The sequence below is a fragment of the Propithecus coquereli genome, unplaced genomic scaffold, assembly GCF_000956105.1.
Source record: "Propithecus coquereli isolate 6110/MARCELLA unplaced genomic scaffold, Pcoq_1.0 Scaffold142, whole genome shotgun sequence".
In the NCBI taxonomy this organism is placed as follows: domain Eukaryota; kingdom Metazoa; phylum Chordata; class Mammalia; order Primates; family Indriidae; genus Propithecus; species Propithecus coquereli.
Window position 1 is genome coordinate 7,231,492 of NW_012138525.1, and position 24,412 is coordinate 7,255,903.

At 42.6% G+C, this 24,412-nt stretch overlaps 1 protein-coding gene across 2 annotated transcripts in view; it reads left to right on the top strand.

Moving 5' to 3' along the window:
- MAPKAP1 (mitogen-activated protein kinase associated protein 1) overlaps positions 1-24,412 on the top strand; it is a 204,223-nt gene that overhangs the window by 161,267 nt on the left and 18,544 nt on the right. For both annotated transcript variants that reach the window (XM_012639818.1, XM_012639819.1), the window contains one exon: positions 14,283-14,420. In XM_012639818.1, the coding sequence (XP_012495272.1) occupies positions 14,283-14,420 (138 nt within the window). The remainder of the gene's footprint in view (positions 1-14,282; positions 14,421-24,412) is intronic.

Consider the following 24,412-nt stretch of genomic DNA (forward strand, 5'->3'; position numbering starts at 1 on the left):
GGGCTTCTGGGAGGCCGGGAAGGTTCTGTTTCTTGATCTGGGTGTTAATTATATGGGTATGTAGACTTTGTGGAAAAGCTGTTATATATACTCATGATGTGTGCACTTTCTGTGTGTATATTTTTAATTAAAAGTTTACTAAAATTTAAGAATGTTACTCAGACATCCACTTAGTGTCTGGCTGCGGAACTTGCCCAGTAGCAAACGGTCTGCTTTTTCCAAGTGGGCCTAGTTTTAAGAGGCCCAATAAATAGCCCAATTGTGGTCAAGACAGAGGCCCAAGGCAGGGATTTTCCCAGTTGAGCGTTATTAGTGAATCCATCCTACTCATTCCCCATTGTGAAAAGCAGTGCCTTGGAGTGATAACCAAGATGGTGGGCTGCTTTCCCTACTTTTCTCCAAAGGCAAAAACAGATAAACTTTAATTCATCAGATTCTGACTTGTATATTCATTCAAAGGAAAAAGTTCACAAAAGGATCTGTGGGAGGAGCCCAGGCTCTGCAGTCAGTCAGGACTAGGTTTGAATTCCAGCTTTACCACTTACCCACAGTGTCACCTTGGACAAGTCTGTTACCTTTTCAGTCTTAGTTTTTGCCATTTATAAAATGAGGATTACAGTGTTTACCTTTTAGATTATAGGAAAGTGTCTGGCCCATAGAAGCTGTGTTCTAAATGGTAGCTTATCGGCCGGGCGCGGTGGCTCACGCCTGTAATCCTAGCTCTCTGGGAGGCCGAGGCGGGCGGATTGTTTGAACTCAGGAGTTCGAGACCAGCCTGAGCAAGAGCGAGACCCCGTCTCTACTAAAAATAGAAAGAAATTAATCGGACAACTAAAAATATATAGAAAAAACTAGCCGAGCATGGTGGCACATGCCTGTAGTCCCAGCTACTCTGGAGGCTGAGGCAGGAGGATCGCTTGAGCCCAGGAGTTTGAGGTTGCTGTGAGCTAGGATGACACCATGGCACTCCAGCCCGGGCAACATAGCGAGACTCTGTCTCCAAAAAAAATAAATAAATAAATGGTAGCTTATCTTAGCGTTGTTGCTGTCATTGTCGTCATTATTTATCTTGCCCGTTGCCCTCTCCTAGTCCACCATCTTGAAAGCATTGAACCAGATCACTCAGATTAGGTGGTAGCTCTCCTGGCAGAGTTTCACAGTGGAGACTTGTCAGGTAGAAATGGATGATGACAGTGGTGTACACATCTTTCCCTGGAGCGTTCTGTGAAATGAGGCGACTGGAGGCCAGGTCCCAGTCACCTCTGAGGGCTTCCTGCGTCACACATGGCTCCCCCTGGTGGAGAGTCACAGCTCTGAGGAGCTTCTAAAACAGATGTCAGAACATTTGTTTCTATTATGAATCTAGGTTCAATCTTTAGCATTACAAGCAAAAACTTCATTAATTAGTCCTAAGGAATTTTGTAACAACCAGATAAACTGCACCCATGAGTATCATATCATGCAGTGAATAAATAAGCTCATTGTCCCCTCCCATGTAGATGAGGTCAGGTATATAACTTAGGACACTCTCCCTCCTTACAAAGCAGATAATAACACCCCTTCATTCTAACAACACAGCAATCCAGAAATTCTTTCCTTCTGAAATAGATTCTGCTACAAAGTGCAGGGCAGCAAGCAGAACACCCTTTATGAACATTCAAGTGAGCAGCTGGATTCTGAGATCAGTAAATAATTTATTTTATTTCACCTGACTAGCCAGGTGCTTCAGATCTTTCCTGACACTGATGGATGGTCTCCTCTGCCCGTCCATCCTGTGTCAGTCAGAACAGAGATTTCACTTGGTCCCTGTGGCAAGTTCTTCTAAGTGGTGTCTGTGTGTGGCATTTGCCTGGCGTCCCTCCTGATTCCACAGAAAACCACCTGTCCACGCTGAATTAGTGGTACGTAAGAGCACACAGCAGAAGATTGGAATCCCGAGGCTCTGCAGTGCCACTACAGCTGCTTGTCTTCTGGTGGGGAAGTAGTGGCTGATGTGCCAATTTTACCATCTGCCATTCGTTTCTGAAAAAGTCAGGGGATGAGAGACTCAAACTTTGATCTTTAAGACCCAAACTGAAACCAGACTTTCCTATGATTGAAAAATTATTGGATTCTATTAATGAAACCTATATTAAAGACGATCTTTTAAAATAATATTAATAAGAAATATAAGTAAGAGCGAGACCCCGTCTCTACTAAAAATAGAAAGAAAGTAATCGGACAACTAAAAATATAGAGAAAAAAATTAGCCGGGCATGGTGGTGCATGCCTGTAGTCCCAGCTACTCGGGAGGCTGAGGCAGAAGGATCACTTGAGCCCAGGAGTTTGAGGTTGCTGTGAGCTAGGCTGACGCCACGGCACTCACTCTAGCCCGGGCAAAAGAGTGAGACTCTGTCTCAAAACAAAAGGAAAAAAGAAATATAATTTTTAAAAGCAGTCATTATGTGTCAAGTGCTTATTGTGTGCCAGGCACTTTGCTAATCTCTTTCTTTTCATGCAGTGATGCCTGAAATAATACAACTACTATCAGATAGTACTGAAATTATCTTCACTTTTTATATGAGGAAACTGGGTATAGGGAAAACCTAGTAAGTAGTGAAGCTGGGATCAGAACCTAAGACTGAGGCCGAGTCCTGAGCCTAACTACTATATTATGCCTTGGATGCAAATCATCATTGTGCTGATACTCTATAGTTCTATGATGATTTATATTATACAAAGAACTCTCATTCCTATTACATCATTTAATCTACACAGCACATTGATAGTTGTTCCCATTTCATGACTAAGAAAACTGAGGCTTGGGGGAATTAATGAAATAATTTGGTGTGTGTAAAGTACTTAGTGTTTACAGGCACATGGCTACTACTTAATGAGTACTAACTCTCCCTCCCCCTCAGCCATCAGGATATACGGGGAGTACCAGTCCCAGTAGCCAAACTGGGATTGAAACCCAATCCCGCACGCTAAACCCAGTCCATCACACCACAGGTGACTCAGTTGTTAATAACTTGCCTTTGTAAAGGAAACGATTACTTCTAGTTGGCTAGCTCCAAAACTTGTGCACATCTCTGACTCCTCTCCCTCACCTAGCATCTGGAGATGGACATCGGTGTAGCATGAGTACTACAACTCCCTCTTCTACTCCCCTTTAGACATTGTTCATCAGCCACTGCACTTCTTCCCTCTGGGCCCAGAGCTAACCTCACAGTCCTTTCCAAGACAGCCCTGTAAGCAACCCCTACCAATCAGTTGGAGTTGGTTTTTAAATTGAAATCTATTCTCAACCCCTGCTCTACCAGCCTGGAAAGCTTACCAAATAAAGCCATGATGCCTCACCATTCCCTGCATTTCCCTAAAACATTCTTGGAATATTTCATCTTGTCTGCTTTCCCTCTATGTTGGGCCTAAAAGTGCAGATGCCTCTAAGTGTAGACCTTGCTTGAAATTCTACCAAGTTAAAGTTCTAGCCATTATCTTGATCTCCTATATGCCTAATTCAATGTGCCTAACCACTTGACAGAAGTCAGGCACTGAGACAGTGCTACCCAAACGTGCCAAGGTTGGTAGGAGGAAGTAGGTTGGGGAACATTGACATGAAAAGGGTCAGATGGTGAATGCCAACCGTGATCTAGGAAGCCCATAGTATATTATCAATAAGCGTTAATATTGATTAGCCAGCTGGCAAAAGCTGAATTACAATGCACCAGCCAAGGGGCTGCATAGAACCTGACAAAAGAACGAGGCAGAGAGGGCCGAGACATCACCAGAGTGATACCTCTCATTTGTATGGCACCTTAGAGCAATGGTTCTGACCTCAGTCATCTATCAGAGTCACAAAGTCCCTGGCCTCATCCCACACCAGCTGGCACAGAATCTCCCCTTGCCAGGCACGGTGGCTCACACCTGTAATCCCAGCACTTTGGGAGGCCAAGGTGGAGGATCACTTGAGACCAGGAGTTTGAGACCAGCCTGGGCAACATAGCAAGATCCCATCTCTACAAAAAAATTTGAAAAATTAGCCAGGCATAATGGAACATACCTGTAGTCTCAGCTACTCAGGAGGCTGTGGCAGGAGGATTGTTTGAGCCCAAGAGTTTGAGGCTGCAGTTAGCTCTGATCCTGCCACTGTACTCTAGCCAGGGCAACAAACAGGACCCTGTTGTAAAAAAAAAAAAAAAAAAAAGAATCTCCCCTTAATTATGGTGTTTGGGACACAAAGGCTCATAGTATTTAAAGGACTTTTACCCCTTATCTCTTCATCCAAGCTTGTTTTTACTGACTGGGCAGGTCAGCCTGGTTTTCCCAACACAGGGTCTCAGGCTGAGAAGTAGTTTGATAGTTGTGCCACTTGTACTAACTTGATTCTTTTGCCTTATCATTTGTCAATGTAGACCCTTCCCATGTCACTGAACACATAATATACCATGAATTCCATCTGTATCATAATTGCACATACAACCTAACATAATTCCATATAGAATATACAGAATCTGTATAGGATTTACAAATAAAGGATATAAAATAACCTCTACCACAGTTCCATGGGTACTTCCATTATCTCTTCATAAAACGATCCAGTATGTATAATCATATTACTTGTGATTATAGTAGTTATTTATCAAAAGTATCAAGTACAGTACCACATATCTTAGAGAAGGTAAAAAGGTTTCATCTCATAAACTGACTGCAATCAAGTTTGTAATGTCTGCCCAGAGAGTTGTGCTGAGACAGCATCTTGAATTGTGTCTGAGGGCAACATAAAGAAACTCTGTGATTGATTAAAAATGTCTGCCCTGGGCCTGAGTATGATGAGAGGTAGCATATTTGCCATCTATTTATTGTCTTGCCTGCTTTGTCTTTCCTATTGCAGTTATTATTTAACCCCCAGTCAATAAGTATAAGCCAGCACTCAGAGAAAGACTTTGTTACAGTGTTATTTTAAACGTGCAATATGCAAACTTAAGAAACACAGCAACAACACAAGAGTGAGTGAGTGAAAGCAAGCAGCTGTGGCCTGGACTTTACTACTCCTCAGGCTCACTCTGAGACTAAAAGTAGCTCTGGGTGGCTGTATGAATCAAATATTTTGCCTCGTTTTCAATTGGGGGACCTATGGAATACAGTTCAAGTAATTACATGATCTGGAAATGCATGCTCTTAGGAAATGGATTGATTTTCCTTCCATGTTTCCATTTTATTTTCTCGTTGAACCCTAAGGAGATACCCCATTCCATTCCAAGACACTAAAATGACTACAAGGAGGCATGCATCACACTCGACTCCAAAATCCCCGAGTCTGTTCAGTAATTTGCGGATGGCAATTCTACTATTAAATGATTGTTCTGTCCCTATTGGGATAGTATTTTCTGAACCAAAATTTTTAATTGAGTTTAGTGCTAATGAACTTATAAGATAGCAGGACAAATACTATTAAGACTGCCTCCAGACCGGCCTGAGCAAGAGCGAGACCCTGTCTCTACTAAAAATAGAAAAAATTAGCCGGGCGTGGTGGCACATGCCTGTAGTTCCACTACTCAGGAGGCTGGGGCAGGAGGATCGCTTGAGCCCAGGAGTCTGAGGTTGCTGTCAGTGTGGCTGATGCCACGGCACTCTAGCCCAGGTGACAGAACAAGACTCTGTCAATAAATAAATAAGAAAATAAAAAATAAAATAAAAAAATAAAAGACTGCCTCCAGAAAACTCCTTTACATTAGTGCTTAACGCAGTGATTGGGTTAAGGGAAATGACTGGGAATGTCAAAAACTCCAGGAGCTTTTTCTAACTACGCATTTTCCACTAGTTCCCTGCTGCCAGAGCCACCCTTTCGAGAATTTCTGTCAGTAATCCAGGGTTGTTAATGACAATGTGTCAGGTTCCTTAGGTACTTGAGAAAGAATTGAGAATTGGAAAAAGTTGAGAACTACTGGCGTAATGGAATTAATGGGAGCAGGATTCATGAGAGTTCATCCAAGGTTCTGTACTTTTTTGTCACTTCCTCATCCTTGGAATTTGCACTCCAACAGTGTAGCAGGGCCCAAACATGGGGAACATCGGGGTTTTCCCCACTCCACAAGTAATACTATAAATTCTCTTAGGAAATGGCATTACTGCTTCCCAGGTGACATTGTAAGCTCACCTGAGAGAATTTACCCCTCATCCAAAGACAGGTAGTGCTGGAATTAAACACCCAGGTCTCATTAAGTAAGCTCTGCTCTGGGACTGAGCTCTGTACTGAATGCAGCTGTGCATTTGTTCATGTTCGGGCACCCCTTAGTGTGCGTGCCCACGATGGCAGTGTGGTCAGGCACACTCAGACTTGTCCTTGAATCTTTTCCTGACCACAGACTGGAATTGGCAGCTTTTAGCTGTGACTCCCAAACAGGTTTGGAATGGTTGGCTGCTTGAATGGAACCAGTCATCCTGGGGCTTAGTGCCCACTCCATCTCAAGAAAATAAGGTTCTGCTGGGTTTCCTTTTAGTTATGACCCAAAATGTGATTTTGTCATCTATTTTGGGTGCCAAATATGTTGCTGGAGGCCGTGCTTTTTATACTATAATGCGTTCAATTGGTGTGTGAGTACATAGCACTCCTATGAGGCAAGGGAGCTGGTCTGTTTAAGCCCTCGCCTGGTTAGTAGTATGGGGTATGAATTACGATTACAGCTCTGTCATTAATGGGTGACATCAGACAAGTCATGTCCCAGCTCTGAGCCTCAATTTCTTCATATGGAGAATGAAAGCCCCAGACTAGGTGATCTCTGAGGTCTCATTAAGCCCAAACAGCCTGTGTGTCTGATCCTGTGTGTAAATTCAGACAAGTTTCAAAGACTTCCCTGACTGCTGTGTGGATGCTATCGATTGGCTGCGTATATTCAGCAAAATCCACTCTGGCCCGGAGTTGTTCAGTGGCACTCCCTGGGGGCTTTTCCAGGCTTTCGTAGGCTCTAGGTAACCTGCAGACAAGAGGATTTTAGAATTGTATGAAAAGCTACTCCAGGATTTTAACAACAGTGGGGCTTTTGTAGTCTTAGATTAAAAGTTGTAAGAAATTGATGAATGAACCACAGCTCATGATGTCTGAGCAAATAAACAGAACCTCAGGAAATACTGAGACATGGAGTGTTAAATGCCCTAATTTTTGCCCAAGTGTTGTTTTAGCCTCCTAAAGGGCTATTTTAAATAAGTACCTTAGGGGAGGCAAGCATTCTCCTCTGGAACATAGGAAACAGCTGGCAGGTGGGAACACACAGAAGACTTAGCTAGACCTAGGCTTCAACTCCAGCTTGGAAGTTTACTAACTTGATTGACCCTGGGGTGGTACATCATTTCACCTTTCTGAGGTTCATTTTTAATAGTAATTTAAGTAATAATTGATTGAGCTCTTATTATGTGCCAGCACATACTAAGTTTTTTATGTGCTTATGCCATTCCATCTGCATGACACCCTGGGGAGTAGGTACTGTTGCTACCCCCATTTTACGAAGGAGGAAGCTGAGGCTCTCCAAGGCAGAAGTAACTTCGCCCAGGATGACACCAGTGGGAATGTGCCAGCAAAATCAAGGTGTCCAAATTAATGACCTGGAGACCTTATAGGATGGGGATTCCCTAGCAGAAAAGTTTCCACAACTCCAGGTCTGGGAACATTCTTCCTGATATTGAATTGAACTCTTAAAGGTTGCAGGGAAGAGATAGGCCCAGGGATACTTGGTGATGGTGGGAAGTTATTAAAAGGATTCATGGGGATGAACGTGTTGGTCTCCCCAGCTGGATTCTGGTGCTTCCAAGACTGGGATGCAGAGCAGGTCGCAGGGAGAAGTCTCCCCACCCCCTAAGCCAAGGGCTGGCAGGTCCCTCATTCACCGACCTCCCCGTAGCTCCCTGAGCTCCCAGTCCTGACCCTCATCGCTGGGCCCGTGTCACACCCCTTAGACCAGTGTCTGACTCCTGATAACAGTAGTCGTTAGAAGGTGTAGTACTAGTCACTAGATATGTATCAGGCACAAATCCAAGCACTTTTCATGCCTTATCTCACTTAATCCTCACAACAAGCCCATGAGGTATATATTATTATTATCTCCATTTTATAGCAACTCGCCCAAAGTCACATAGTTAGGAAGTAGGAAAGCTGATATTTGAACTTAGAACTTTCTGATTCCAAAGTCCCCGTCTCTAACCTCCCTGTACTACTACCTTTAAATATAAAATGGGCTAATACTACCTTCCTAATGGAGGTGTTGTAAGCTCTCAGTAAGCCACTGTACATGAAAGGACCTAGCACAGGGGCTGGCCGAAGTGGGTAGTCAGTCTGCCCCCTTCTGCTAACAATGAGTGTTAGGAGAAGATGATACACAGTGCTAATTTCCTTTTATGGAAATCTTTTAGTTAGTTAAAACAGACAAGGGTCTCCTTGTGATAACTCTAAAGGCTTGGACAAATAGTTTCTCCAGAGAATTGTATACACATTAGAGTAGTGTTTTTGTTTATTTTGAGCTGTCTTGTTAAGGCAGGATTTATATGCTGGCGTTGATGTAGGAGAGCAATCAGGCAGTGTTTTCTGCCTTTGACAGTTGGTGTGATAGTTTGCTTCCAGTGAAGTTTGACTCACTGTATCTGGAAGCTGTCAGGGGTGGGAGCATGAAAAGGTCATGACGGATGGCTGTGGCTGAGCGGTGAGGGGAGAGAGCCGGTGAAGGAGACAAACAGCCTCCCCTGTTTCCGAGGGAAGGGGCTGACCCTGGCTGCTCCAGGCCGGCCCAGGCTCTTCCTCACCTGCCACAGCCAGGCCAGGGAAGCCTGCTGGGCTCCAGCTTGAGAGTGGCCAGTGGTGTCATGACGCTCCTGCGTGCTTCCCCGCAGCTCAGGCCTGGGGTGCTCGAGAACCGCTGGGAGGGAGCATTCTTCAGTTTAAGGTCGCTTTCACCATTACCAAGACTTCAGTGTACTTGTCCTTCCCCACATTTTAAACGTTGGGAAAGCGTACTTAAGTCTGAAGTGGAAACCAAAAAAAAAATATCAACTATTAAAGTGATATTTGTTTTTATTTTTGGTAGAATTTTTCTTTTGGAAAAATACAGAAAAGGAAAGAATGCAATCCCACTAACCAGAGTTGACAACTCTTACCAGTTTGGAACATATCCTATTGGTCTCCTTTTTATAAATGTTTTTCTTGTCCTTTTCAATCGTGTCATAAGAATTTTTCCAAGTCAAAACTTTTCTTATGCACAATTTTTCATGATTGTATTCCATCATGGTTGAATTAACCATTCCTCTATTTTTAGCCATTTAAGTTGGAAAAATATAAATTTAACAAAAGCCAACTTCCCTTATTACCTTGGAGATAGATTTATAATTTGAATTACTTAAAATGGTACGTAAGTGATGCTTTAAGGAATACCTCTGCCTTTCCTTCAGTGACCTTAGACAAAAACTTTAGCAAGAAAATCACAGTCATGCTCAGTGGTCAAAAAGAAGAATATTGATTGGATTTTAGCCCCATTGCCATGTATGAACAGAAATAGATGTATGCATTTATTGGCATATTCGAACATTCATTTATTCCTTGGTGAAAGCTGACAGAGGAGACTAAAGACTGTTCGGGCATAGTTCCTTATTACATCATCTTAACTCAAACAGATGATGCTGTGTGGAGCAGTGGAAAGAACCAGGGCTTGGGAAGCAGACAGCTCTGGGTTTTGAAAAGTGGCTTTTCCACTTAAACACTCCCTGACTTTAGACAAGCACCTTGGGTAAGGTCTCCTAGGGTATGTTATGTAAAACATTTAGCATGGTTCTTGCAGAATAGTGTAATGGCTGAGAGGACACATTCAGATCCAGCTTTGCCACTTATGAGCTGGGTGATCTTAAGCAAGTTACTCAACCTCTCTGTGTTTGTGTTTGCTAGTCTATAAAATAGGGATGAACATAGTAACCAACTTCATGAGGTTGTTGGGAGATTTGAATCAATGGATTTCTAACCATGCTGGCACATAGTTGTTGTGTTTATACTTTAGGTGCTCAGTGAATGGTGTCTATAATTGGCATCGTAAATGTCAGGCCTAAGGAGAAGGTTGTACCGAATGATTCCTGGTGCCTGAGCCCGCTGAAGCAGGAGCCGTGGTGAGCTGCTAGGGTTGTACCTTTGCTCTTGGCCTAAGCCTTTGCCTTGAGGAAAGCGAGCCACAAGGAGCATACATGCAGCACTCCTCTTCTGTCAGTGCTCTGCCGTCACGGGGAGACAGTGCTGCTTCTGGCCCCCTCACCCACCCACTCCCCTTAGCAGCAAAGAAGCCGGAGTGACAAGTGAGTCACAGTTGCACTACTTGTCCTACCAACTTGAGAGCCCCACCAGCCTGGCTTCCACAGCTTCCTCCCCCTCCCCTCATCACCGCAGCGATGCCCCAGGGTCCTCTCTAACTCCCCCTTTTCCCTCACACCCCACATCCTGTCATTTGCCTAGTCCCAGTGCTTTTGTCTTTAACCTGCTTGTCCTCACCGCACCCCATCCCCAACGGTCCTGGACCATGGCCCGGACCATGGCACCAGCCTCCTGACTGATTTCTCCTCCACCAAGCTCTTTCTTTTAACCAAGAAGAAGACCTCAGGCCAGGGACAGAAGAGGTCTCTGTTCCTCCAGGCTGGATTCTGCGAACTCTCTTTCTTCAGCAGTGGGGTCTGGGTGTGCTCAGGGAGATGGGCCCCCACCATGGACTGTCTCAGGCCCTCCCAGCCTGTAATCAGAGGGCTGCCACTTGGCGAACAGGAGAAAAACAGGGTCCTGTTGGGCTGCATGCTCTGCTTTAAGAAGCTGAGACTCACACAAATCTCAAGTAGGGTGAGATTATTTAATGTACAAAAGGATTTTTCCCATCAGGAAAGATTCTCCTACAGGTTCCTTTAAATAGTGACTCCTCTAGGCAGGCTAGTGTTTTACAGATCATTAGCTACTTGACTGAAAGCCTACAGGGCAGAGAAACTTAAAACTAAAGTGTTGGGAGCCCCTGCCAATTACAGATCAATTCAAAATGAAGATAGAGTATCTCTGCAACTAAAAGTCAGTGGGAAAATGTGATTCAATTCAGGAAAAAAAAATCTGATTTACACACAACTTTTTTGGAATACACCAATTATTTAAATGGTGTTCCACCTGTCTGCTCACCTCGAACCTATTGCATCCATTTCCCACATCTTCATCCCCAAGCCCCAGTCTTGGGGTTCCCCTCAGTGAAAAGTGACTGCACAATAACCCCAGGAAAGGGCGTCATTGGCAAAGTGTTCTTATGGCGGTGAGAGCATAGGCAGTTGATGCAGAGATACAGCCTGTAATGGATGAACTATACAGTAACAATTTGCAGATAAAAATAATAGAAGTTAAAGTGTACTTTACATGATAAAAGAAAGATGAAAGAGAACGAGAGTCTGTTACATCTGAGATGGTTACAAAAGTCCTGCTTTGTGAAGTAGGCTCTGTTGAAAAGATTGATGCAATGGGGAGTGACCTTGGCTTGGAGCAGGAGCTGGTGATGTATGTATGAGCATCCCTCTGCTAAATGGACCCAGATTTGTAGCACTAATATACATGGGAGCCCAGAACCAAACTCAGTACGGCAATAAATCAACAGCCACTTTGGGTGTCATTTCTGGTTTATATTCCACTATTGTTCTATCACTTTAATTCATGTCACTATCATCTTTTCATCTGGAACAGTTTTATATAATTTTCCAGTGGAGTTACCTGACAAATCCTATCAAATTAACAAGGTACATTAACAATATTGACTGACTATGGCTTCAAGAGTTGCAGGGCCATAGAACAAAATTTTAAAACCATGTCTCTCTGGTGATGATTTTTTTTCCCCTCTCTTTCTGAGAACAGAATGTGGGGCAGGGTTTATTTCCACATAAGAGATATGCACATTTATTTTGCTCTGCTTGTTTTGACTTTTATAAATGTCAAAATAAGAAGCAGAAGGGGAGGAAAACATGCACACACGTGCACACACACACACACACACTCTCTTGCTACCAACAACCATGGCTTAAGTACTTTTATTTTTTCAGGGAACTATAGAAATGTCCAGATCTTTAACAATTAATGACCAAATTGGAGGCAAGAGTGTAACTAGGTAATTGTAATCTATTTTAAGTGAAATGTAATAAAATTGGTCTGATACATTCTCACCCTCCTGAAATCATCTAGACCTGAACGTCCAGAGTCAATTGGACTTATGACATTATGCCTAATTGAAGCATGATGTTCCTGAAATATGTCTAATGACAAATTCCAACATTCGATTAGTAAAAAAATACCAATTGTTCCTCTTTACCAAAGACCACACAGTAATGACCAGGGTTAAGCAACTGTCACGGCATTTTCTCCTCTAAAGGCGGCAGAGGAGTCTCTACTAGTCTCTGCACATAGACTTCTGCCTTTGTCTAACTGGTGTTTGGGATTTATGTATTCATAAAATAAAATAGAAATAAATGGAGTGTGTAGCAGACCTAATTGCTAGGATTTTGTTTGTATTTGTTTTCTTTTTTAATTTGCTTTCAGACTATGGTTGTTGGTGTGTGTGTGTGTGTGTCTGTGTGTGTGTGTGTGTGTGTGTGTGTGTGTGTGTATTTTTTTTTTTTAAGTTTTTTTTGGGGGGAGTTAATTAGGCTGTTTCTTTTATCTGGTTCTTTTGGTTTACTGAGTTTTCTCACGTTTTGTTCAAAAATTTCTGAGTGATTGATAGGATGAAATATGTAAACTCTGATTGTCTTTTCTGTTGCAGTATACACATTTGATTATTCTAATTATTTCTTACATCTTTACTTCATTTTGCTTTTTCTTGTTTTGACCCTGACCTTTAAACTATGGCCTAAAAATTAATTACTTTTAAGGTTCCATATGGGGCCCACCATAGAAGGCGTATTAAAGGTTTTTGTCTCACTTCACGAACATATTCCTCAATTTTCAGGAAAAGAGGGAAAATAGCACATCTAGCCTAGATGGTGTGTGTCAGGCTGAGCATGTACTCCTCTGCAATACCAGGAAAGCAATTGTTCATTTCCATACTTACCCCTGGACACCTCCCATACCTGGCATTACCTTTGTTCTATGAACACCTTTACTCCCAGTCAGTGTACAACATGTCATGTCTTTCATAGCTCTGAAAATGAAACCTGAAGTGCCAGTATTTAACATTCTGGATTCCTGTTATAAAGTCTTTGTTGCATAAAGCTCATACCCAGTGCTAAGCCTCTCTCTCAGCAGAGAAGCAGTGACCTCCACAGTCTGAAGCCAGGCTCCAAGACTCGAACTTGGAAGGTTTTATGTAAAGGACCTTTGGATCCTCCTGTGACTTCCTTTAAATATAGCTTGGATAATTACTTAGTGTCACAAAAAGGAAGAGATAGATTCTCCACCGGCATCTTTAGTGTGTAAGGTTTTTCCAGATCAGAAACTGTTCATGGGTAGCTTAGCTATTGAGGCATAGGGGATGTTACAGATTTACCTGTCCACCCCAGATCTTCTTCTTTAAAAAAAAGAAAAGAACATGAATCAAAACTGTTTTTTAAGTGAACTTTATGATTTATTTCATTATAATATAGAGGTAACATAGTTAACAATATGTAGGTAAACTCTATTATTGTATCTTATGTTGTACCTAAGAAGGCATGTTTCTTTTTTTTTTTTTTTTTTTTGAGACAGAGTCTCACTCTGTTGCCCGGGCTACAGGGCGGGGGCATCATTATAGCTCACTGCAACCTCAAACTCCTGGGCTCAAGGCAATCTTCTGCCTCAGCCTCCCGAGTAGCTGGGACTACAGGCATGCGCCACCATGCCCGGCTAATTTTTTCTATATATATATTTTTAGTTGTCCAGATCATTTCTTTCTATTTTTTAGTAGAGACGGAGTCTCGCTCTTGCTCAGGCTGGTCTCGAACTCCTGACCCTGAGCGATCCACCCGCCTCGGCCTCCCAGAGTGCTAGGATTACAGGCGTGAGCCACCACGCCTGGCCGAAGGCATGTTTCTTAATACCTTTTCGAAAATACAGTTTGGGTCGTTTTCCCTACCCCAACTCACCCACCCAGAAAACCAGACTGTGCAACTTCTGTGTGCCATTTGAAGTCTTATGTCTGTCTTAAGGAACCCATGGCATTCCCCAAAGCCCTAAGAAAGAGCTCACGTTCATCCAATTTAAGATTTATAAAACAGGTCAAATGATTACACTGAAATCACTTACACCTTCCCCTTCTTATGGCTTCTTTTTTATCCTCCCCTTCACTTTACAGGTATCTCTGGAGACAAAGTAGAGATAGACCCTGTTACAAATCAGAAAGCCAGCACTAAGTTTTGGATTAAGCAGAAACCCATCTCAATCGATTCTGACCTGCTCTGTGCCTGTGACCTTGCTGAAGAAAAAAGCCCCAGTGAGTAGTCCCTTTTATTTATGTCTCCTTTCTCTCTTTCCCCTCTCTTCCCCTCTGTGTGCTGGGTGCCAGGAGAATATATTGCCACCGTGTCCTTTTTTCCTTGGGTCTGTTTAATTCATTACCAGAAATTTCTTTTAATCAAACGGGATTGTATTATGGTACCCAGAGCCTGACATGAGCCCCATCCTGGCTGGTCTTGATGGCGGCAGAGAACCTTGCAGCCCTGTTCCTGACCTCAGTAGCCCTGCCCTGGAGACTGGGGGGATAGGGCCAGATTTCTGCTGGGAATTTGCACTCACTAGAGCCCTCATTTCACTTTGTACTCCCTTCTCATTTGGGGGACTTGACCTGTCAGACCTGGGCCTGCCTGCCTTCCATGCCAGACCAAGGAAAGCAGGGGGATTTCCTGAGGCAGCTGAAGACGACATTTAGATATCCATCATGCTGGAAGTGTCAACACCTCCCCAGATTACTGGCAGCTGCGTGACCTACCAGCTCATAATTAAACTCTTGCCAGGTCCTACAGAAGAGATTACTGCTGGGTTGGCATTGCTACACTTAAATTATCAAGGTAGATACAGTCCAGTTGTATACTTTGGCAATTGTATTTTTGCAGCTAAGTAATTGGGTGTAGCGTTTAGATTAGTCACTTAATCATTTTTAGGCCTTCAGTCCTATCGGGGGCAAAAAGGACACATAGATCACACTGAAATTCCTCCATGGAAGAAAAAGTTTAAACTATATAAGGGTGTATTAGTTGCCTAGAGAAGGCTGTAAGATAATGGTTCTCAAAATCTGGTAAATATCAGCATTATCTGTGGAGCCTATTTCAAATGTAATTAGCCAGGGCCCACCCCAGTAGATTCTGATTTAGTAAATTGGGGTACAGACTGAGCATCTAATTTTTATTAATTCCCTATGTCCAATGTCCACTAAATGTGAGAACAAATGTTATAAGGAATTATATACTCAAAAGGAACAATAAGAAATGTAAAGGCCAGCAAGTGTTTATAATATGGTTCAAATTTTTGAGATAATACTGACTGAACAGGGGCCTGAAGGGGGCTTGCAGACTGGGTACATGCGACATTGCCTCATTTATGGGTGAGTGTTTAAATTTTCTGTCAAATCCAGCTGTGCTGGGCTACATATTCTCCTCCTCTCATCCCATTAGCCTACAGCTTGGCAAGAAGGGAGAACTTAGTGGAATACAGGGAAAGGAATCAGGCCATCCCCAACCCCTTCCTGCCATTCCTGCCATCCCAGTGAGGCCTCTGACTCCGCAAGAGGCTGGTGAGAAAATTGCCTGCTGCCCTCGGGACCTTGCCCTAAGGCTGCTGGATTCTCTCTGTTTTTGGATAAAGATCTTCTTCCTAATCCCACTCACTCCAGCTTGTCAGCCAAGAAAAATGCTATTGTTCTGGCAGGTTTCTTCCCAAGAACTAAGGATGCTTTGAAAAGTAACATTTTGTTAATTCTCCACGTCTCTGAGAAATGAAGGGCAATCACTTGCATATTGCATAGAGGGATAAGCTGGAGTGGAAAGGTCAGGAAAGAACTAGAAGCAGGATTCGAGTTTTCCTCACGCTCACACTAGGACACTCACTGTTCCAAGCAAGGTTGCGATGCAGGCACTGAAGGTACAGGATGTAACACACCCAGCCTAGCAGGGAACGAAGAAAAGATTCACGGCCACCCATCTCCCAGTCCCTCGAGGGATCAAGTCAGTAGAGAAGTAATTATTACACATCTGTGTAAATGAGGCCAAGTCCCAGCATTGGGGATACAGGGCAGATGTGGGCCCCATCATTTCAGTATTGACAATCTAGTCTTTTGTCTTATTTTCAGATACACGAGATGGTTCTGTGTAAAAATTACATATGTGGGTCTTACAGCGGTTTCTTCCTCTTTCACTCTGGCTCTAGAGACCTAGAAATTGTGGCACTTTCCTGAGGCTCACTACCCCAGTAAACCTCTTCTTAAGTCCCTGTTCCCTATAGCAGTGCTTTTCAAACCACGTTCCTCAGCACTCTAGGGACCTCAGGGGCGTGCGTATGTAAGGCAGGATTGGGCATAAGGCCTCCCCTTCAACCAAAGGAACTCTACGTTTTTTTCTATTTAGGGATTCTGCATTTAAAAAGTCAGCTGATAAAAGGATTTTGATGCTTTAAAAAAAAAAAAAAGATGTGAAAGTTAACAGGCTTACAGAATAAAATTCAGACTCCTCAGGATAATCTTTGCAAACATTGACAACCTGCTGACCACTCTGGCCTCATAGCCCATAACTTCCCGTCTCAAATTTGGGCTGTGGTCACTGTGAACTACTTGTACACGACGCATGTTGTGCTTCTGCAGTTCCCACTGCTGGAATATGCCTTCGACCCTGACCCTTCCTCTAATTCATGGATGTTTCTACCTCCCCAAACTCAGCCCACTCATTTTTCAAGATCCAGCTCCAATGTCAGCCTCTCTCTGTTTACTTTGCCCCCAAAAGTTTGTGCATAGCTCTAGTAAAACAGCTCTGTGCTGTATTTATTAATGTCTATGTGAGGTCTGCCCCTCCCTTCCATCCCCATCTCCATACTGAACTGATTGACCCGGGGACTGGCTTCTGCATCCTCAGTCCCTAGCACAGTGCCTGCAGAGTTGTCCTCAGTGGTTTGTTGACTTGAAATTGAACTCAAGAGGCTAGAATTTAGAAACCAAAAGTTATCTGACATAATTTATGTTGTAAAGTGCCCAAACAAAGATGTATTAAATGAATCAGCTTGATGCTATGTGTTTTATGATTTCCAGTATCTTCATCAAATTAATTCAGTGACTCAATCTAAAAAGTTCATCCTCAGACTATCATCAGACCACGGAATTAATCTATGGGGCGTCTTCCTTTTCTTTCTTCCTTTTTTTTGAAAGGATTAATGGTCACCCTTTTTATCTTTTGTGTCTGTTGAACCTTAGAAAAAAGTTATTTTAACATCACTAAAGAAATGAAAGTCACTATATTTCATAAGTTTAGCCTGTGATTTTTATCAGCATAGTGATGTATGTTTGTAGCTGAGTTTACATCAAAAATTATTCTTGGGGCCTTCTTGAATGAATTATGGCAAAGAAAGAGAGTCTAGAAGTAGATAAGGTTTTTGATTTCTGCAATATATTTCCTTTTTCATGTTTTTATCTCTGTAACACAAGTGTCTTGCTGAAGACTGGAACGTGTGACCAACTGGAATAATTTAGTTGTGAAAACAGAGCAGACGTGTTATTAAACAGCCTTCTTTACAAAAAGGCATTAAGTGTTAGGAGGATAATGAAGTTGTCCCCAGTCTTACTTGAGACGTGTTTGTCAGAATTTTGAACAGAAAAGAAATGGTTTTTAAAACCTTTGAATATGGCCAGTTTGCAGTGTTTATTGAGAAAGCTGCTGTCAAACCATTAATTTGGTCGTCATAAGGAACACAACTCAAGTTTAATTGATGCCATATCCAAAAAGTGTGTGAATAGCTGACTTGGCAAAGGGACCGAGCATTTGAACGGCTGCAATGAAACACATAATTACACATATTGTGGGATCGGAAAGACCCAGGCTCTGAAGCCATGCTTCATAAATAGCAGTTCTGTGGCTCCCTTTCCTTTACCCTCGACTTCTCCCTCTTAGGCCAGGTTCTCAGAGGAAAGATTTATTGCTCTGTCCCTGTGAGTGCTTAAGGACCTGGAAGTTAATGACTAAATAGATACAGGCCTTAAAAAAATTATACATATAAATATGGGCTTCGGAAAGAGTTAGTTGAGAAAATCTGTGTTATCACAAGCCCTGAGATATTAAGAATAAATTCTGCCTTTCTAAATTGAAGGAAAAAAAATCATACTGCCATTATAATTATTATTCAATTCAGTGATTTCTCAGTCAGATTTTGCTGCTTCTTAGGATATCTCTTGCTATTTTGAAAGATGTCACAAACCTCTAAAAGATGATTTAATATTCGCTTTAACTGATCAAGGATGTTACAGCACATAGGAGAGGAGACTGTTTCCATATCACAAACTGCCATGTTTAAATTGTCTTATAGAAATTAATTTTCAATTCTTATACAGGTCTAGCACAGGCTTTGAATGCCATGGGCTCTCTTTTTAAGTGCTGGCCTTGAATTCTTACACTGAAACGAAAGCAAGGGACCTTTCTGTGAAACTGGTACTCATCAGATTCTCGGGCCATAGTTGAGTACCAGCCTCAACCATGCCAGGTCTGGTTTCATCATAAGAAGGTTGTGCACATTTAGAGTCTTTAAAGGAAGCAGCCTATCATTAAGAAATCAGATTTAAACCTTAATAAAGTAGCTGTCGTCTTTATAGCTGAAAAGAGCTCTGTATCTCAATTAAGTATATATCATATAAAATCTTAAGGAAGCAACATAATAGAGGTAACCTGATTACGTTCTTTTGCAATAGTATAATTTAAAGGAAATCTGATTCTGTTGATGCTGGTTATGTGGGGGGAGTTTTTGTTTTGTTTTGTTTTTTATCCAAAACACTGTTTTGATACAAGATAGGAACTCTTTGGGTTTAAGAGTTAACCACAGCTGAGGAAGACTGTTAAACCCTCATGACCAAAACCTGCTGAATATTTGAGATGAGACTCAGTTAAGGCTATGAGTTAAATTATCTGGGCTTATTGGTGACCTCCCGCTTAAATGAATCTTTCTTTTCATAAGTACTTGACAAGATCTGTAAAGTAATGTATTTAATTTACTAATTAAATTAAAGCTACTGAATAATGATTTGTCCACATTGATTTAGCTTAAATAGAAAAGATCAGCATTGTTGTGATCTTCAGCAACCTTAATGGCCAAGCCAGTTAGACACAAAGGCCTCTTGTGTTTTGTAGGTCAGAAGTACATAGGTAAGCCCAGGCTGTAATTGAATTGCCTGCACTGCACCCTGCAGTCCCAGATTTCCTTTGCCTTCCTGTTCCATTGTTGCACTGGGGCTTAAGAGAATGTTAACGCGGTAATAGGCACAGGGCCTTCCCCATTATACGTCTTGCTATCGAGCGGTTCTGCATGACTAGTTAAAGAAGATGGCAAGAAGATTAATGAAAGCAAGGCTAATACAGAAGGGGGTACTTTTGCAAGACTTCTACTGAGGAGATATTAGAGCTGAACCAGAGCTTGGCTTTTTCTTTATCCTGTGACCTTTGAACCTGCCTTACTGTTGAGAGCTGCCAGGGAAGTCGACATTTTGATTGATGTTGGTACACGAGTCAGTCTTTCCCATTGAATTCCACATCTGCACGAAAATAGCTTTTCCAGCAGAATTCATACTGGCTAGAAGTGATAGCCAAATTGAAATGCTTAAATGAAAAGCTGAATGCCAAATTGAAAAGCTGAAATGCTTTTATGTAGTTTTCATTTAAACCTAAAGATATTTGATGGTTTAATTCAGTATCCAGTTTTCATAGATTATACGTATTCACTTATATGTTCTTAACGGGTTCATCAACCCATAGTGAAAGACCGGTATTAAGAATGTTCATAGGTTTGCAAACACAGCTCCAAGCAGGCTTTATGGGGGAGTAAAAGCAGTCATGAAACAAATCCTTCACTATCCTTAAAAAAGAAAAATCAGTCTGAAGGCCCAGGGAAACTGACTTCGAGGTTTGTATAAATAAAGGAAAGCATCTCATTGTTTTGGAAAGCTAAAGATGGGGAAGTCTGAAATGTTGCCTCTGTACCCCAACTGAGCCCCACCTCAGAGGCTGTCTTTACTCACCCAGATGCTGGGATCCCTGAACTTGTCCTTGGGACACTAGCATTCCATCTGAAAGGGATTGTCATGGGCTACTTGTAATACAGCCCTGTGCAGACACGAATCTTTTCACGTGTTCTCACTAATTCTCTTACCTTGTTTGTGGAACTACAGGCCTCACATGCGTGTGTGGTTGCGTGTGTCTGAATGAGCCGGTGTATGCATCCCTACCTTCTCTCCCAACAAAGGAGAGCAGGGAGAATGGCAGAAGGATCACGTTTGTTACTAAAATCAACCCGGGCACACCCCAGCCTATACATTGAATCCTCTGACCCCCTGATTTCTCTTCTTCCTATTTGACAAGGGTAGTTCTAGCAGAGAACACACACACACACACACACACACACACACACACACACACTCCCCCTCTCCCCAGACAGACAGACATTCTAGTTGCTAATGGAGGAGGTACCCAGGAATTTGATCATATTCTTTAGATGCTCTCAAGAATGTGAAGGAGGAATGAGGGTGGCGTTAGCCACTGCTGGATGAAAAAGCTACAGCCCCAAGATGAACAGATGGATACCTATGGCCATGGTGGCATACTGTAGGCCCCAATAGGTAAGGCACCTGCATTTATGCTCCAGTAGACCTGCAGCCCAGGAGGGCTACGGCCCCTCCTCAGCCTCTGTCCACTCCCACCAGGTCTGGGCACTGCAAACATTAGGTGGGCAAGCTATGTTTTGTTTTTATCCTCTGACAAGGACTTATTTCATAAGTTCCAGATCAAATACGGTAAGTACTGCCTGATTACAGAACACAATGGACTCTAACATATTAAATGCCCCAGTTATTGAATTGCCTTTTCATAAGAGTCCTCTGGAGCACAATCAGGAGCAGGCAGTGCCTCATCCTTTTAACGGATATGTTTCCTAGCCCTATTAAAAGGGGTCTTCATCTATCCTGTCAAAGGGAGTCTGCTGGGGTTTTTTAGTTTAATTACACTATCCAATTAAAACTCCTTGCTGCATTTGGATGCGCCTCTCCTTGGGCCTGAGTGGATATGACATTTACAAGGCTCGCCTTTCAAGCAGACAATAGTGTGATTGATGAGGTGCACATTCAGCGAAGGAGGCGAGTGCCTGTGGAAGTGCTGCTTAGTGCATTTTGATTTATTTATCATCTCCTTCCAAAACAAGGGAGCTGACGGGGAGATGGGTTTAGGCAACCAGGGGGACCACCTCAATTTTTCCAAGTGTGTGGGAGGGAAAGACCTGGAGGGTGTCACAGGATAAAGGTGGAGAAAAACTATAAGTGTAGGGCCAGTTTGCGTCATCTAATGTCAGATTCCGTTCTTAGTTTCTCTGACCCAGCCTGGTTTCCAGTAATCTCAACCTACAATCTGCTGTTAATAGGCCATCATTGTGTTTCAGGGAACAGTTTGCTGGGGCTGGATAGCGTTGGCCAGGTCCCTGAGAACTCAGCCAACCCAGCATGCGACCCAGTTGACTGACCTGGTCATCATTTGCTGGCATCTGACTTTTGCACTAGGTGTGCCAATTGATGCTCCCAGCTCCAGAAATCCAGCAGCTTCTGTCCAGGATAGTCAGTACTTGATGATTCTTTCTCTCACCCTGCCTAGCCACGTTGAGTATTTATTTATTTACTTATTTTTATTTTTCAGAGACAGGGTCTCACTCTGTCACCCAGGCCACAGGGCAGTGTCACGATCCTAGCTCACTGCAACCTTGAACTCCTGGGCTCAAGCTATCCTCCCGCCTCAGCCTCCCAAAATGCTGGAACAACAGGCTTGAGCCACTGCACCTGGCCTATGTTGAGCATTTAAAAGTGCTTCTAGGCCAGGCACGATGGCCCACATCTGCAATCCTAGCATGCTGGGAGGCCAAGGTGGGAGGATCACCTGAGGTCAGGAGTTTGAGACCAGCCTGAGCAAGAGTGGGACCATCTCTACTAAAAAGAGAAAAAAAATTGTCCAGGCACAGTGGTTCATGTCTATAGTCCCAGCTACTCTGGAGGCTGAGGCAGAAGCATCACTTGAGCCGAGGAGTTAGAGGCTGCAGTGAGCTATGATGACAGCACTGCACTCTAGCCGGGGCGACAGAGTGAGAGACTCTGTCTCAAAATAAATAAATTCTGGTCCGATGGTAGTTGGTTATCAGAACTTATTAACATTAGTGTCACTAAAGTTGGTATTCAACCCCCCACTGCTAAATTTGACTGGCTTTTAAAGGAAAAAAAAATCAAAATAAATAAATAAGCAAACAAAGCGTGAGACTCTGTCTCAAAATAAATAAGTAAATAAGCAAGCAAGCTAGCTTGCGTCTAGAATTTGGAATCAGTCAAGAGCAAGTGTGGCTCTTCAACAAAGAGAGACGGAGGCACAGTGGAGAAGTTCTCAAGGTTGTAGTGACAAGGCATACCTCACTTCTTGCTCTCAAACTGCTGTTGCCGTTTACCCTCAGCAAACGGTAGATGTGACCAACGCGCTTGTCTCTGTAGCTCCTAGGAAAAAGGTGTTGCGGTACAGTGGTCTCTGAAAGGGTCAACACTGTGAATTTAGGAGTCAGGATATTCTACTCTGAGCCCCATACAGTTGATAAAAAGAAGACACCTCCCATATTTATCATCAGGTACTGTAGCTGCTCTTGGGGACTGCTGGGGGCACATGTACGGGATGTGGGAGAATGTCTGTTTGTGAGGAAAAGTGGCTGGTGCTGGGATATTCAGTGAGTTTTCTTACATTCTCTGTAAACTTCCTTCATTTTTCCCTAGGACTCATTAATAAACAAGAAAGAATTTGCTTGTGTTGATTGGAATATTGATATTTGTTAGAGTGGAAAACATTTTGAGGGTATCAACTTTTTTTCCTCCTGGGAGAAGCCTTGTTCTTGCTATTAAGTTTTCACTTAATTGTTAACTTGGGCCTTATGGACCTGTAATAACAAAACAATTATCTAGGTATAATGAAAAATTTGCATACATTTGCATTTTCCTCGATTTTGATTACCATTTCTTCAAATTCATTCTTTCTTGATTTTAACATTAGTAGAGATCCTAATTGAGAAAAGGATAAGGGCAGGAGCTGTTCCCTACTGAAAAACTCTGTGTGAAAGATTTCTCAGCTGGATAAATGATGGAGAAAATCTGTTTTCCCTTGCCTCCTGCCAAGCTCCAAATTGTGTTTTCATAATAAATAAGTGGAGCACTTAGAGTTTAAGTTATTCTCATAGACATGGAAAAAGTAAGCTACACTTTCATTAAAATCAAGGTGTATTGCTTACAAGACTCCCATCTGCAACTTCCAAGACAGGGTAACTACTATCAGCTTATCCTTTTTATCATAAATAACTAGAAAACTGGATAAAATATAAGAAACTGTTTTCAGACATTGGAAAACAGGTAGTACAGGACTGTGATTCCCAAGAGAAAGGAAACAAAAGAGATGAGATTGACCATCACCTCAGCTTTCCTCCAGGGTTTCCCAGGGAGGGAGAACCCAAGGAAAGTATAACAGTCTCACTAAGCTGGAAAACAGAGCTGAGTGTAAGCTGAAATATACAGAATAGAGTATGCATAGGAGGGAGCTACACTGAGGAGGAGCTCTAGAAAGAGCCCCTTGAATCTTTCACCGTAGACTAAGTTATGCATGCCCGTGGTGGGGCCTCGCAAGGCTGGTCAAAGAACAACTGTTGGGAAGCTATAAACTAGAGTTCTGGCCAACCAGAGTGGAGCATCCAGGGTATTTAGTAGTGATTCCAGAAAGGCCATACCTTGGGAATAGGACTAAACTAGCCATAGATTAAAGACTGCTCTAGTGCTTGCCAAACAAAGCCTTAAAAGGAATCTTGAAAGGATCAAACTCATCCACAAGTAAATTAACTGCCTGCCAGAACAAAGCCCAATACTCTGTAAAGGACAACAATATAACGCAGACGCCCCACAATGTACATTAATAATGTCCGGCATTTCATCAAAAATTACTAGACATGCAAAGAAGCAGGAAAATGTGTTCTATAACCAGGAGAAAAATCAATCAATAAAAATAGAGCCAGAAGTGGCAGGGATGGTAGAATTAGCAGACAAATGCTTTAAAAATAGCTATGATAAATATATTCAAAGATCTGGGAGGCCGAGGCAGGCAGATTGTTTGAGCTCAGGAGTTCGAAACCAGCCTGAGCAAGAGCGAGACCCCGTCTCTACTAAAAATAGAAAGAAATTAATTGGACAAC